The 13,986-nt window shown below is 45.3% G+C and overlaps 2 protein-coding genes across 2 annotated transcripts; both read left to right on the top strand.

Moving 5' to 3' along the window:
- The first annotated feature begins 850 nt into the window (after positions 1–850).
- Positions 851–5,784, top strand: LOC123182393 (BRCA1-associated RING domain protein 1-like). The gene is made up of 9 exons (XM_044594938.1): positions 851–1,046; positions 2,367–2,560; positions 2,661–2,761; positions 2,875–3,061; positions 3,143–3,283; positions 3,698–3,863; positions 4,075–4,199; positions 4,402–4,464; positions 5,185–5,784. The coding sequence occupies exons 1-9, from the start codon at positions 851–853 to the stop codon at positions 5,545–5,547; spliced, it is 1,536 nt and encodes a 511-aa protein (XP_044450873.1). The 3' UTR covers positions 5,548–5,784.
- Positions 5,785–13,323: 7,539 nt separating this feature from the next.
- Positions 13,324–13,698, top strand: LOC123182395 (peroxidase 2-like). Its single transcript, XM_044594940.1, has one exon. It carries the CDS (start codon positions 13,324–13,326, stop codon positions 13,696–13,698), a length of 375 nt encoding a protein of 124 aa, XP_044450875.1.
- The last annotated feature ends 288 nt before the right edge of the window (positions 13,699–13,986 follow it).

The following is a 13,986-nucleotide window of genomic DNA, read 5'->3' as shown; positions in this document are numbered from 1 at the left end:
GCCATGGCAGTGCCAAGTAAGGATTCAATTATGAAGTGTCCTAGTCATTCAATGTGACCTACTACCTTCTCTTCATCATTCATTAGCATGCACATAGTTTTCATTAAGAGGGAGTGCCCTGATTTCCATTAATTAATATAAATCAAACCTACATTGTCCACCTCACGCACCCATCCAAAACCAACAATTTTAACCAGGAGCACTTACAAAGAGCAAAGCAAAAGCAAATAGGGGGGAACACAAAGCAAGCAACATTGTTTGGGACTTGCACAAAGAAAACAAGATCAAAAAAAGAACAACAACAACAAGCAAAGATCATATCCATCATCGCCTCGGCAGTTAGCCAGCCTTGGACTCCAAGTGTTCCAACTCCGGCGGCGCACTGTGGACATCAGTGACGATTTGCTCCTGTCATTTTGCACAATGCAGCAGTGCCAGTTTTAAGCCCTCCCTCACCTGCAACACTCTCCCTTCCTCAATTTTGTAGAAGATTTGAAACCTGACTACACTAAGGGCGCCGAACGTAGGTGATATTCCTAGCCTTCTAGATCCCCCAAGAACCCGAGCAACCCCTACTTTAGTTGTTTTCCTACTGCAGTCAGTCATGCCACCTAAACTTGAGCAGATCCCTCAGAAGCTATATTTAAGGGGGGGAAGGGGAGTTTTGAGCGATTAAACCCCAACTAGCAAATCCCCTAAACCTTTCGTGCATAAAAAATTTGACTTCTAACGCTAAAATATCTCCTCCACTCTATGCACAGATGGTGCCAAGGCATTGTGTCGTCTTGGATGCACGACGCCTTTCAATTGCGTCGATGGTGCATTATCTTGGTTTAGTCTACTAGGCGAGATGGCCTTTGACTTCTCCGTGGCACACAAGTACCGTCGTGTTGTCTCATCCTTGCATGACCTTTCAAATGTACCCTACGACATAGGTGGTGTTGCGGCGTTGTGCAGTCTCGGATGCACGACACCTTTCAATTGCGTCATCGGTACAATGTCATGGCTTGGTCTTGGTTGGCCAATGTCGTTTGATTACATTGGTGGTGCTTTTGTTGTGTCGTGTTATGTTTTCCCTCTTTCTCCCCGTGAATGTGTTGTTTTACTCTATCTCTTCTCCTCATGTTCCCATGTACTACCGGTTCATTTGAACCTATACTTGCAACATGCTACAAAGCACTATAGGATGGATACTAACCTTCCACACTCATGGCATGGTGACCAGCGCTGTGGTTGATTGTCCCTGCACTGGCTGTAAAACCCTCACCGTCTCCCGAAACCCTAGCCAACCTGGCCGTGCATCCGTTTTCCCAGCCGTCTTCCTCTAGGTCGAGCTCGCGGCCGCCGGTTGAGCCCTCCCCGTCCCCCATGCAGCCCCGTGCTTCCTTTCGTAGATCTTGTACGCCTCCCATACGATACAACCCCATGGCCCCACGCCATGTCCCGCATCCCCGTGCTACCCACCTGCGCCATTTTCGTGACTTCGGCATTGCCCGCCCCCCTGAGCCCCGCGGCCCCAGGTTGCCTCTACCAACACCGTCCTCTCCAACACAGTCGTCCACTCGGCTCGTCGTCATCCTCCCCACCACAGCTCCGATGCAGCCCCCACCCCGACACTGCCACCACCATCTCCGAAGTACCGCGGCGCCAGCGCCAACCGTGGGGAACTCATGATGGAGATCTGCCAACGTGAACTTGGTCGTCAGTTGTTGGGGATGTTTAACACTGCTGAGGAGGTGTCGCGATTCGTTTCTTTGGGCCAACACCGCAGCCACAACCGCACTTGCCCCTCCCACCATTTGGATTGTCTCACGGCGCGAGGAGATCGAGAGCCGGAAGGCCCAGGAGTAGTTGTACTCTGAGCTCTTGGATTCAGAGTTGATAGCCAAACTCATCGCGGAGGAGCCGGACCTCCTCGCGATAAACCAAGCTTTTTCGGGTCCGTGGAGACGAGCACACAGTAAAGCACGAGCTTGCCGAGCTCGACAGCCTCAAAGTCGAGAGCAATCCATTATTTTACGAGCTCGTTGAGATGCTAGCCGAGTCAGAGTCCAAGGACGACGTGCCATGCAGTTGGTCCACTACCAACGACAACGAGGCAGGCCCCTCCCACTTTCCAGGGGTAATCACCATGTGCTCATCGAACCTAGGCTTGGATGACGACTTCGGTATCTATCTTCGGCACTTGGACTAGCTAGTATGTAGTTCTATAGGTTTAATACCGAGGCTTGGACTAGTTCAATGCCTAGTTATGTTATGTATGATGTAAATGTAGTAAGCATGGGTTATTTAATTATGGTATGTATGGTGCTATTGTGATAGCGTTGTCAAATTATGAAATTAACTAGTTTAAATGGTTTATGCAGAAGGTGCATCATCAGGTGTTAATGCAAGTAACACTGGGCAGCAACTGCCTTCCTGCAGAAAAGGCAAGGGTCCCGGGAAACATGCCAAGTTGAAAGGCAACGACGGGGCTACTGGGTTGGGGAGAGTTCAGACACCAGTTGGCGTATTTGAAGATGAATGTATTTTCTGCCATTCATTCAGAACCAGTGAGCCGGTAATATGCTGCATATCATTACATTATCAACTAAAAAATGTCCGTTGAAGTCTTCTTATTTGTACTGGCACTAAAAGAATGTTCACTTTTCCTATGTCAGTGTCATGGTCCGATGGTACTGTATCACGATAGAAGGATTATGCCCAATGACAAGGGAAACCCTACCAACGCCGTCTATGTCCACGAGAAATGCATCGTTTGGTAAGTTTATTTAATTTATACACCATGGTTAACTCTTCATATTTAATTTATTTAGAAAATCATCATACACAGTGTTCATCCATCCATTTCATTCTTTACCCATGTTTGTGAAGGGCCCCAAGAGTGCAATCCAGTGGCAGTACTTTTAAGAACGTGGAGAATGAAATCAATCGTGCTTCAAGATGGGAATGCAGCAGATGCAACCTCCGGGGAGCAGCGCTTGGTTGTTATTACGGCCACTGCCGCAAAACTTATCATGTCGCATGTGCAATGATGATACCAGAATGCCGCTGGGATGTTGTAAGCTTTTGAGTATACCTTGTCCTTGATCCATTTATAAACAGTACTCATGTTCTGACATGTCTAGTTTTGATTTTGAAGGAGGGTCTCCATGTTTGGTGCCCCAATCATGCACCACATGATGATATGAGCTCACCAACGATGGAGAGTGACATCGTGCTTCAAGTAGATCAGCTGAACACCTCAAGTTCTTCCTTGTCTCAGGGGTACACATTGGTGGAGGTTACTGAGCAGATCTTCAATCATTCTTCATTAATATTCTAATATAATTTGCACGGTACTTCATCATTGCAGCCAATGTTCAGATAAAGAAAGAATTTCTTCCAATTACCGGAGAGAACAAAACCTACAAAATCAGTCTAGCACCCTGGTGGATCAATGGGTTTTGCTTGGTATATCTTTAAGTGCATCAGAAGAGGTAGCACAGACTGTACTAGTATACTAGCGAACAATACTTTCCTTTTAGAGCATTTGGATATATCTGAACAATACTAGCAAACATGTTTACGGACAAGCTTAAGTAATGCCTCAATCCTACTTTATCGTCAAATTTAAATTATATATAATCTGATAGTTTTCGAAATAAATTTTGTTCCATACCAAGCTGTGATAAAATTGTTTGTGTTTGTCATGCAGGATTCCTTGAAGGAATTTGCGTCCTTGACCAATTCAACCTTGGTTGAGGATTGGGACAAAAATGTGACTCATGTTATTGTGGGCAGAAACACAGATACCGCATGTGTGAGATCATATGCGGTCCTGATGGCGATACTGTATGGGAAATGGATTGTCAGAGCCGGATGTTAGTGTTAACCCATCTTACGCCCCCTTGTTTTTATTATATTGATGATATTTTACTATCTCCAAGCTCATGCTACATACTTCTTAACGCGGCAAGCTGCTGGTCTATTTGCACTTCCATTTATCCGCGATGATTTAAAACTTATCCTAGATCAGCAGAGAATATTATTTATCCCTGCACTGAAGCAGTTCGTGTCATATATCTGTCTTAGGGATTGTGGATTTCTTGGTGCAACGAATTCCACACCCGGAAACTCCTTACGAGATGACATTCTATGGGGGTTTGCACACATCAATTTCTGGACCAACGAAAGGAAGAGCTAGAGCTGCTGAAGGGGTATGTAAACATTTCTCTACAGATTCACTATAGATTTAAAGATATGTAGGGAAAACTGATTGCAATTTGTCTTATGCATATGTTCAGGGAATTTGTTAAAAAGAAAATGGATTTTTTTCCTACTGCAACTAACTGTAAAAATGTTTATTTTTTGAAAAAGAGGTTGAAACCCTTTGCCTGTGCATCAATATGTTGCACACAGGACAGAACCATCTTTATTGGAGTTGATGCAAGGCAACGAGGCCAACGTGGCGCGCAGCCGTTGGTCAGCACTTGACGGCGGCCGCCGTTAGGCGGCCGTCGGCATAGATCCTATCCCGACGGCCTACCGGGCTACGCCGACGGATATGTTGCCGACGGATATGTTGCCGACGGCCCTATGCCAACGGGGGCCGTCGGCATAGGCCTGTCCTGACGGGCCGTCGGCATAGGGGTCGATTCCGGTAGTGCAAATACATCAACAAAAAAAGTACATAACATGACAACTACGATAAAGGCTGTTTGACACATCAAAAGCTTAATAAGTGCATCTTTTAGTGTAGGTGTTGTGTGGATTTTTTTTAGAATCATTTTAAATTGAGAATTGGTCAGTATATTCCAAGAGCCTTTTTTAAAAAGTTGCTGAAATGCTAAACAGATTTCCTTAGTTTGATCGCATCCACATCCAACAAAGCAATTATCTTTTGCAGTGGTATTATACAAATTCTCTTTGAAGTGGCATTTCCCCTAGAGGGGTGTTTTGGAGTGCCATACACCATAGTGTGTTTATTTTATGATGCACTTCTTCTTTTTTTGTGGCAAAGAGGAGTTTTATTCCAAAATTATAGGATTACAATCTACTGGCAAGAGATCCTCGATACATGGAGGGCCTCTCTGAAGTAAAATCATGGATCTTATGAATGCACCTCAATCAATCATTGTCTAACAATAACAATATTGGGAACACCTTCTACAGCCAAATGATGATAAACCTTGATGTTTGCAGGCACCAAAACTGTTCTCAGGACTGAATTTCTGCTTCAGCGCCTACCTGCACGTAGAAGACTTAGAGGACTTCCAGAATCTCATAGCAGCTGGTGGAGGGCAACCGATGGAGGGAGTCAGCCCAGACTCGTTACCTGAGATTAGGAACAGATTTCCAGGGAAGGTGTACTTCATCTACCACGGCGGACCTCCAAGGGACTCAACTCGGTATTTCAATTGTATCCTAAAGAAGCAGATAGAGGAGTGCGTCGAGTATGGGAAATCGGGAGCACAGGTGATCAGCCACCTGATGCTGTACGATGCTATCCTGTCCTATGACGCGCGGATCCTGGAACCTGGACGGTCTTTTCACGAATATATGTGAGTGAAGGGCGCGCTTCGGATGATGGCTTTTTGCTCGTGTTACTGGAGTTTTTTACTTTGGGTTCATTCCCCCTCATATGAGTTGTGAGGACTGGGGGATGTCGAAACTTGACAAATATCGCATAATCTACTCACCCATTAGACTATAGGGTGATGTCATTGTTGTTGTTTTGGTGCTGGATTTACTTGTTTACCGGCCTCTCTTCTAGTGCTTGCGCTGGACGGGTGTTTGGCGGTATTGAACGCGCTTGTTGTGCAACTGTTATATTATTTGTCATTGACTGAAACATTCAGCAACAGCATATATTTGAACTGTGAAGTCTTAAACCATCGAGGCGTGGCCTGCTGCCGTCTTCTACTTTTTTTTTTGTTCCTTGCATCTTTCTTTCGTGTTTCGTTGCTCAATTTGACGATCTAGGGCTCTTTCTCTGTTTTGTTGACGACCAAAGCAAAGAGAAACCTGATTGAAGTCTGAGGGAAAGAAAACTACATATATATATACTGCAACCATCCCTAGAGAAATTTCCATTGCGCCTGTCCAGCTCACTCCTTTGACTTTCAGGAGTGATGCAAGAAACTGGCAGCCAGATCATTTAAAATCCAGTTATTTCTTTCTCCAAATTAGCCACGCCAAACCACCATTAATTATTAGCACGGAGGTGTTTTTGCCGTTGATGTGTACATTGCATCTCCGTTCAACCGATCGACGACTCGCCTGCTTGTGTGCTAGCTGGAGCCTGGAGGCACACATGCATTATGCATACTCCAACAGAAGCAAATCAAATACTACTACTTGCTTAGTCAACCACCGGCCGGTTCACAAAGAGCACGCATGCCAGAGACATTCCGCTGCCTAGTGACCTCTCGTAGCTCATGTTAGGTTGATCTCTCTCCCGTTCGAGCCCAACGGGTCGAACGGGCCCTTGACTCACGCCCTGATCGGGGGCGCCCAACCAAACCATGGTTGGTGGGCCCCTGTGACCCGCGCTATATAAACAGAGGTGGGGGCCGGGGCGCTATTCACGAGGTTAATCGCTGCCGCAATCCCCACCTACAATCCCTACCGATCTAGGGTTAGCGCGGTGCTCACGGGAAGCTCCACCACCTCACCCACTCTCTGCCATCGCCGTGCGCCCCAGCACCACGATGGCCTCCAGCTCGAGTTCATCTACTGCTGCACAAGGTAGGTTCACCGGATCTACTAGCCTACTCCGATCCAAAGTCCTATCAATGGTATCAGCCAGATCGGGCTAGTTGTTTTCGGTAGAAAGAAATCACAGCAATAGTTTTTCCTTCTCCCAAAGAACCCTAGAAGGGCAAAGAAAGCTCAAAGAAAAGTTGTGCCGCCGTCATGGCCGCACTTGTTCCTCTCGATCCGGACGCGCATCGGCAAGCCGAGGCGTCGGACGAAGAACTCACCCCACAGGGGCAAAGAGCACCACCACCGATCCATTCGACGGCGGCGCGCTCACCGCAATGGGAACGCGCGACCGGCGAAGGGGTCGGCAGGGGCGCAACCGCTCCATCCATCTAGGTCGCCGTTGGGCGTCAGCTGCCTCTCTTTCTCTCGGGAGGTGGTGGTTGGAGAGGAATGAAACAGAAGAAAAGGGAAAGAAGAGGAGGAGCGCGCGGCGCGCTGGCTTCCGCCGCCGCCGCCGGCGGCCGGACAGGGCGGTCGGGGCGCAGCCCCGTGCTCACGCCGCGGGAGCGAGTCCAGAAGAAAGAAACAGAAAGGGGGAAGGGAAAGGAGAGGCTCGCGCGGCACGGTGCTGAACGCCGTCGCCGGCGGCCGGCGCTCTCGCGCGGCGGCGCTCGGCGCCGTTGCCGGCGAAGTCCCGTGCGGGACAGAGGCGAGCGGCGCGTGCGAGGCGAGAGGAAGAAACAGAAATGGGCTAGGGTTTTTCGGATCGACCGTGGGGGCTGTTTTTGTTCACGTGAGATCGACGCTGGATCGTTGGATCGTGTTCGACGGCCAGGATTGAAACCCTAGCCCCGCCCTGGGCTTTTTGGGCCGAAAGCGCTGGCCAGCTGAGCTGCTGGGCCGGCAGCCGCGCGCGCGAGCCGAACAGGCCTTGAGAGGCTGGGCCGGCTTCGGCCAGGACAGGCGCGCACAGCGCGCGAGCAGGCCGTGGGCCGGGCGAGAGGGCAGGCCGTTGATGTGCTGCTCGTTTTCTTTTTGTTTTCTGTTTATTTTGTTATTTGTCCAGTTTTGGGCAAATTCCAAATAGTGTTTTCTATGCAAAATTTTTCCAACGAAAATTTTTGTTTAGTAAATAGCAAAGTAAACAGAAAAATTTCATGAGAACGAAAATTTTCAGAAAAGGAAATGTTCATGAATTTTATAAAGAAAATAATAAAGTTCATGAATTTTTTTATCTTGTCAAAGAAAATTTTCTGTAAAGAATTAAAAGTTCATGAATTTTTATTCATGTTTTTCCGCTGCGTAAATAATTAATGCTCTTTTACAAAGAAAATAAAAGTTTAGAAAGAATTAAGGTTTTAAGAGCATGTTAAAGTGATTATTAAAATGAATATGATTATGTTATTTTTATGACCAACGTTGTTAATAACATGATCATGTTTTATTATTGAAGTTTAAAGGTGCATTTATTTCTAATTTTTGCCCAACGGTAATATAGATTTAATTGCATAGACAGTTGTATGTTTAATTTGACCAACGTTAGATTAATACATATGATTGTTATATTGATGTCACTTAAATTGTAATTTCAGGAGGCTTTCATTTGATGAGTTGCCTAAAAGAAGTTCCGACACTCAGAGGTGACAACCACACTGAGTGGAGGAAGAAAGTTGAACTGGCGTTTGTTTGTGCTGATCTTGACTGGGTTGTGGAGAAACCACAGCTGGTCAGACCCACAGAGCCAGTAAGAGAGGCTACTGACGATGATGCTGCATGGGCTAAAAAGAAAGGGGACTATGCTCCTTTGGAGCAGTCCTACCTTATAGATAATCAAAAGTGGGTCAATGCAAATAAAAAAATGCATGGCCTTTATAAAGAACACCATTGAGAGCGCCATTGTGGGCTCCATTGCAGAGTGCACTTCCGCAGGGGAGTTGCTCTCAAAGATAAAGAGCCAGTTCACTGGCTCTTCAAAGATATATGCCACCCAGGTGTTAGAGCAACTGGTGACAGAAAAATACACAGGTGGTAGTCATGGCATAAGAGAGCACATCCTCAGGATGAGCAATATGGCTGCAAAGCTCAAACCCATGGATGCGGATCTGGAGATCAAACCAGCGCTCCTGGTCCACCTTGTCATGGCTTCATTGCCGAAGGAGTTTGAAGCTTTTGTTGTGAACTATAATATGTCACCTGGAACATGGGACGTAGAAAAGACAATAGCAATGTGTGTTCAAGAAGAGGAGAGACTAAAAGCCTCACATGGTGGTACACTCAACTATGTGCATGGTCACAAAAGAAAGAATTACAATCTAAACAACAAAAGTTCTCCTTCAAAGCCACAAGGAAAAGTTTCCTATCAGCATCAGCGTCAGCAACAGCCTTTCTCAGTGGACAAAGACACTTGTCTCCACTGTAAGAAGACCGGGCATTACAAGAAAGACTGTCCTGTTTGGCTAAAGTCGATCATGGAAAAAAAGAGGGATTCCATTCGACGCGGACTACGCTAAGAAGCGAAAGACGCATTGAAGTGGCGAACGGAGTCGAAGCAGAAGTTGAAGCTGTCGGTGATATCTCCTTGGAGTTAGTTGATGGATTCAATCTTCTACTTAGAGATGTTTTATTTGTTCCATCATGTCATAGAAACTTAATAAGTGTTTCTTGCTTGGACAAAGATAATTATGAGTGTTATTTTGGACATGGCAAGTGTGCCATTTGGTTAAATAATGCTTATGTGGGTGATGCTTTACTACATGATGAGCTTTATTTGTTATCACTTCGTGAAAAAGTTTATTCCGTTTGCAATGTGAAAGAACATGTTTCTACGTCGAATAAAGAACAAAAGAAAAGGAAAAGAACATTTGACTCATCGAAATTATGGCACTGTCGCTTGGGCCATATTTCGAAGGGGAGAATAGAAAGTTTAGTCAAAAGTGAAATTCTTCCTCCATTAGAATTTTCAGACTTAGAACAATGCATAGATTGCATTAAAGGAAAATACGTAAAACAAATCAAAAAAGGTGCAATCCATAGCACAGGCACACTAGAAATCATTCACACTGATATTTGTGGACCATTTCCAGTGAAAAGTGTGGATGGATATGACTCGTTCATAACATTCACAGATGATTACTCTCGCTATGGTTATATTTATCCAATCAAAGAAATATCGGAAGCATTGGATAAATTTAAAATATTCAAAGCTGAAGTTGAAAATCAGCACGATAAAAGAATAAAGATAGTAAGGTCCGACCGTGGGGGAGAGTACTACGGTCGACACACTCCATATGGCCAAGTCCCTGGACCTTTTGCGAAGTTCTTGCAGGAGACTGGCATAGTAGCCCAGTATTCAATGCCGGGCGAGCCTCAGCAAAATGGAGTAGCTGAAAGGCGCAACCGTACCCTTATGGATATGGTGCGCAGCATGATGAGTTATTCCAACTTGTCATTGGGATTATGGATGGAGGCGCTTAAAACCGCCATTCACATTCTCAATAGAGTACCAAGCAAGTCGGTGCCTAAAACACCGTACGAGCTATGGACAGGAAGGATGCCCTCCCTACAACACTTCAGGGTGTGGGGGTGCCCTGCTGAGGCCAAAATGTTTAATCCAAATATTGCAAAGTTAGATCCCAAAACAGTAAGTTGCCACTTCATTGGCTATCCAGACAGATCAAAAGGTTTTCGTTTCTACTGCCCTGACAGATATACAAAGTTTGTAGAAACGAGACATGCAGTCTTCTTAGAGGACAAAATGATGAGGGGGAGCTTGGTAGCTCGGAAAATTGATCTTGAGGAGAAGAGGGTGCATGCACCTAATCCGATGATTCAGGAGCCATTTTTCTCACTACCAGTTGCAACTCCACCCATGACAGCTATGGGGGAAGACCCGGAACCTGTCCGTCAGGAGCCGACTGAACCCGTTGTTGAGCATGAAAGGGAGGTGCAACAGCAAAATTTAGAAGAAGTGCCGGAAGTTGAGGCACAAAATGTGCCAGAAACTGAGGCCCTTAGAAGGTCTACAAGACCAAGAAAGTCAGCTATTTCTACTGACTTTAAAGTTTATAACACAGAAATGGTTCATATGGAAAAAGATCCCACCTCATATGAAGAAGCCATGAGAAGCCCTCATTCATCGAAGTGGATGAAGGCAATGGAAGACGAGATGAAATCAATGAGTTCCAAAGATGTTTGGGACTTAGAGGAAATTCCCAAAGGAGCCAAAACAGTAGGCTGTAAATGGGTCTACAAAATTAAGTATGACTCTAAAGGGAATATAGAAAAGTATAAAGCACGACTCGTGGCAAAAGGATTTACACAAAGAGAAGGGATAGATTACAATGAGACATTTTCTCCAGTCTCATGTAAGGATTCCTTCAAAATCATAATGGCATTAGTTGCTCATTTTGATTTAGAGTTACATCAAATGGATGTTAAGACGGCATTTCTCAATGGTGATTTAAAAGAAAAGGTCTACATGAAACAACCCAAGGGTTTTATCATGGAAGGCAAGGAAAATATGGGATGCCGCCTGAAGAAATCCATTTATGGATTAAGACAAGCCTCTCGGCAGTGGTATCTAAAGTTTAATCAAACGATTAAAAGTTTTGGATTTAAAGAAAATATTGAGGATAATTGCATTTATGCAATGTTTAAAAATGGGAAATATATTTTCCTAATCTTGTATGTGGATGATATCCTGCTTGCTAGTAGTGATGTTAGTCTACTACAAGAAACAAAGAAATACTTATCCTCAAATTTTGACATAACAGATCTTGGTGAAGCATCATATGTTTTGGGCATAGAAATTCACCGAGATAGGAACAATGGAGTCTTAGGACTATCTCAGCAAGCATATTTAGAAAAGGTTCTTAAAAAGTATAATATGCATGCGAGTAAAGCCACACCTGCTCCAATAGTCAAGGGCGATAGTTTTGGGAAATTTCAATGCCCCAAGAACCAGTATGAGATCGATCAACTAAAAGCAGTACCATATGCTTCGGCAGTTGGCAGCTTACAGTATGCACAAGTGTGCACTCGCCCTGACTTAGCTTTTATCACCGGGGTACTCGGTAGATATCAAGAGAATCCAGGCCTAGAGCACTGGAAGATGGTAAAGAAAGCATTGCGTTATGCACAAGGCACGAAGGACTACATGCTAATATACAGGAGAAGTGATTCCCTAGAGATAAAAGGGTATTCAGACGCAGATTTTGCGGGGGACAGAGATGATAGAAAATCCACGTCAGGATACATATTCACCCTCGCTGGGGGAGCTATTTCATGGAAAAGCTCCAAACAGTCGATAGTTGCATCATCCACGATGTATGCAGAATTCATAGTATGCTTCGAAGCCACGGGGCAGGCGATATGGCTAAAGAAATTTGTACCCGACTTGAAAGTGGTAGATTGTATTCACAAACCACTAAAGATGTACTGCGACAACCAGCCCGCGGTATTTTACGCTCACAACAACAAGTCGAGTAATGCTGCCAAAACAATAGAGATAAGGTATTATGTTGTGAAAGATAAAATCCAGGATCAAACTATAAGTCTCGAGCATATAAGGACAAAGGATATGCTTGCGGATCCGCTAACGAAAGGCTTACCACCCAATGTGTTCAAGGAACACTTAGCCGGCATGGGTTTAAGGGAAAGCCTTATGATTCCTGGATAGGCCCAAAAGGAACAGAATTTGTTTCTGAACATAAAGTATGTTGTAGCTGTATGATTCTAACGGCAATTAAGCCGTGACGATGAAACATGCTCTATGTACCAATATGTGATGAAACAGATAAACTAGAAAGTATAAAGTTAAAAGTAAAGTCGAGATCAAGGGGGAGAATGTTAAGTTGATCTCTCTCCCGTTCGAGCCCAACGGGTCGAACGGGCCCTTGACTCGCGCCCTGATCGGGGGCGCCCAACCAAACCATGGTTGGTGGGCCCCTGTGACCCGCGCTATATAAACAGAGGTGGGGGCCGGGGCGCTATTCACGAGGTTAATCGCTGCCGCAATCCCCACCTACAATCCCTACCGATTTAGGGTTAGCGCGGTGCTCACGGGAAGCTCCACCACCTCGCCCACTCTCTGCCATCGCCGTGCGCCCCAGCACCACGATGGCCTCCAGCTCGAGTTCATCTACTGCTGCACAAGGTAGGTTCACCGGATCTACTAGCCTACTCCGATCCAAAGTCCTATCAGCTCAATCCCGCTTGATGCTCATATAATCGCCAACTGTATTGCCTACTAGCAATTAGGTGGCAGTGCACTGTCGCACTGCAAATTAACCGCACTATTAGTACAAGATAAATTTGTAAAGAAGAGAGAAAAACCACTCAAAGAAGAAGAAACAAACACACAGCTATACATTAAGCTAATTCCAGCAGCCTCCATGTTCTATATCAGCTAGATCAGTGCACGCTGATCAATTATTACTCCATTAATTGACATGCATGTGTATGAACACATATCATCTAACTAACAATGTCAAGTTGCTATCTTATCAAGTGCACATACAAAGTACATTCCATCACCTCATCCCATCTGCTCCTATAGCCCACATCAAAATCACACGCTCTCTGGTTCACATCGGCTAAATTCACTAAGAGCTAGCTTGAGAAGACAGAAGACAGACAATGGCCTTAGCTTCTCGTAAGCTTTCTGTTGCGCTGGCATGTGTACTGCACTACTGCTGCTGTTGGTGCCGGCGGCGTGCCATGGCCTGGAGGTGGGTTGCTACAAAGAATACATGCCCCCGCGTGGTGGCCATCGTGAGGGACGAGGTCAAGAAGTTCGTCTACAAGAATGTCCTCGCGCACAAAGTGTTGTTCACGTCGGACACCACCCTTCTTACAACGCTGGCGACGACGCAGATGGTGCGCGACAGTACCAACATCCCCAGGCAGTGGGAGCAGAAGTTTAACAAGGCCACGGTCAAGATGGGAGCCATCGAAGTGAAGACCGGCTACCAAGGCAAAATCAGGAGGAAGTGCAGGGTTGTCGACCACTGATCAATCCATGAATCATCAAGGTGTCGCGTCAATTTGTTTGTGCGCTTTAGGTTTTGCACTGTCTGAGGTCACCTACTTGTGATTTTTGTTAAAATGTTATGCATGTAATTGGTTGTTTTGACTGTGTCCAAATTCTTTGGCTGCTTATTGGTGTTGCAGTTTGTTGTATTATATATTCTTAAAGTATTAGATAAAGGATCTAAACTGGACATCTTAGATTGATTCTCATCTTTCAGGGTCTCTTTTAGTCGTAAGATTATTAATAGAAGTGCAGAAATAGGAAAAATA

Source organism: Triticum aestivum, chromosome 1D (genome assembly GCF_018294505.1).
Source record: "Triticum aestivum cultivar Chinese Spring chromosome 1D, IWGSC CS RefSeq v2.1, whole genome shotgun sequence".
Lineage (NCBI taxonomy): Eukaryota > Viridiplantae > Streptophyta > Magnoliopsida > Poales > Poaceae > Triticum > Triticum aestivum.
This window is presented reverse-complemented; position numbering and strand designations above follow the sequence as displayed.

Coding starts and splice junctions, on each gene's coding strand:
- LOC123182393 (XM_044594938.1), top strand. CDS start 851: ATGGCCTTTGACTTCTCCGTGGCACACAAGTACCGTCGTGTTGTCTCA. Junction 2,561..2,660: donor CATTCAGAACCAGTGAGCCG/GTAATATGCTGC, acceptor TTCCTATGTCAG/TGTCATGGTCCGATGGTACT. Junction 3,864..4,074: donor ATGGATTGTCAGAGCCGGAT/GTTAGTGTTAAC, acceptor TATCTGTCTTAG/GGATTGTGGATTTCTTGGTG.
- LOC123182395 (XM_044594940.1), top strand. CDS start 13,324: ATGGCCTTAGCTTCTCGTAAGCTTTCTGTTGCGCTGGCATGTGTACTG.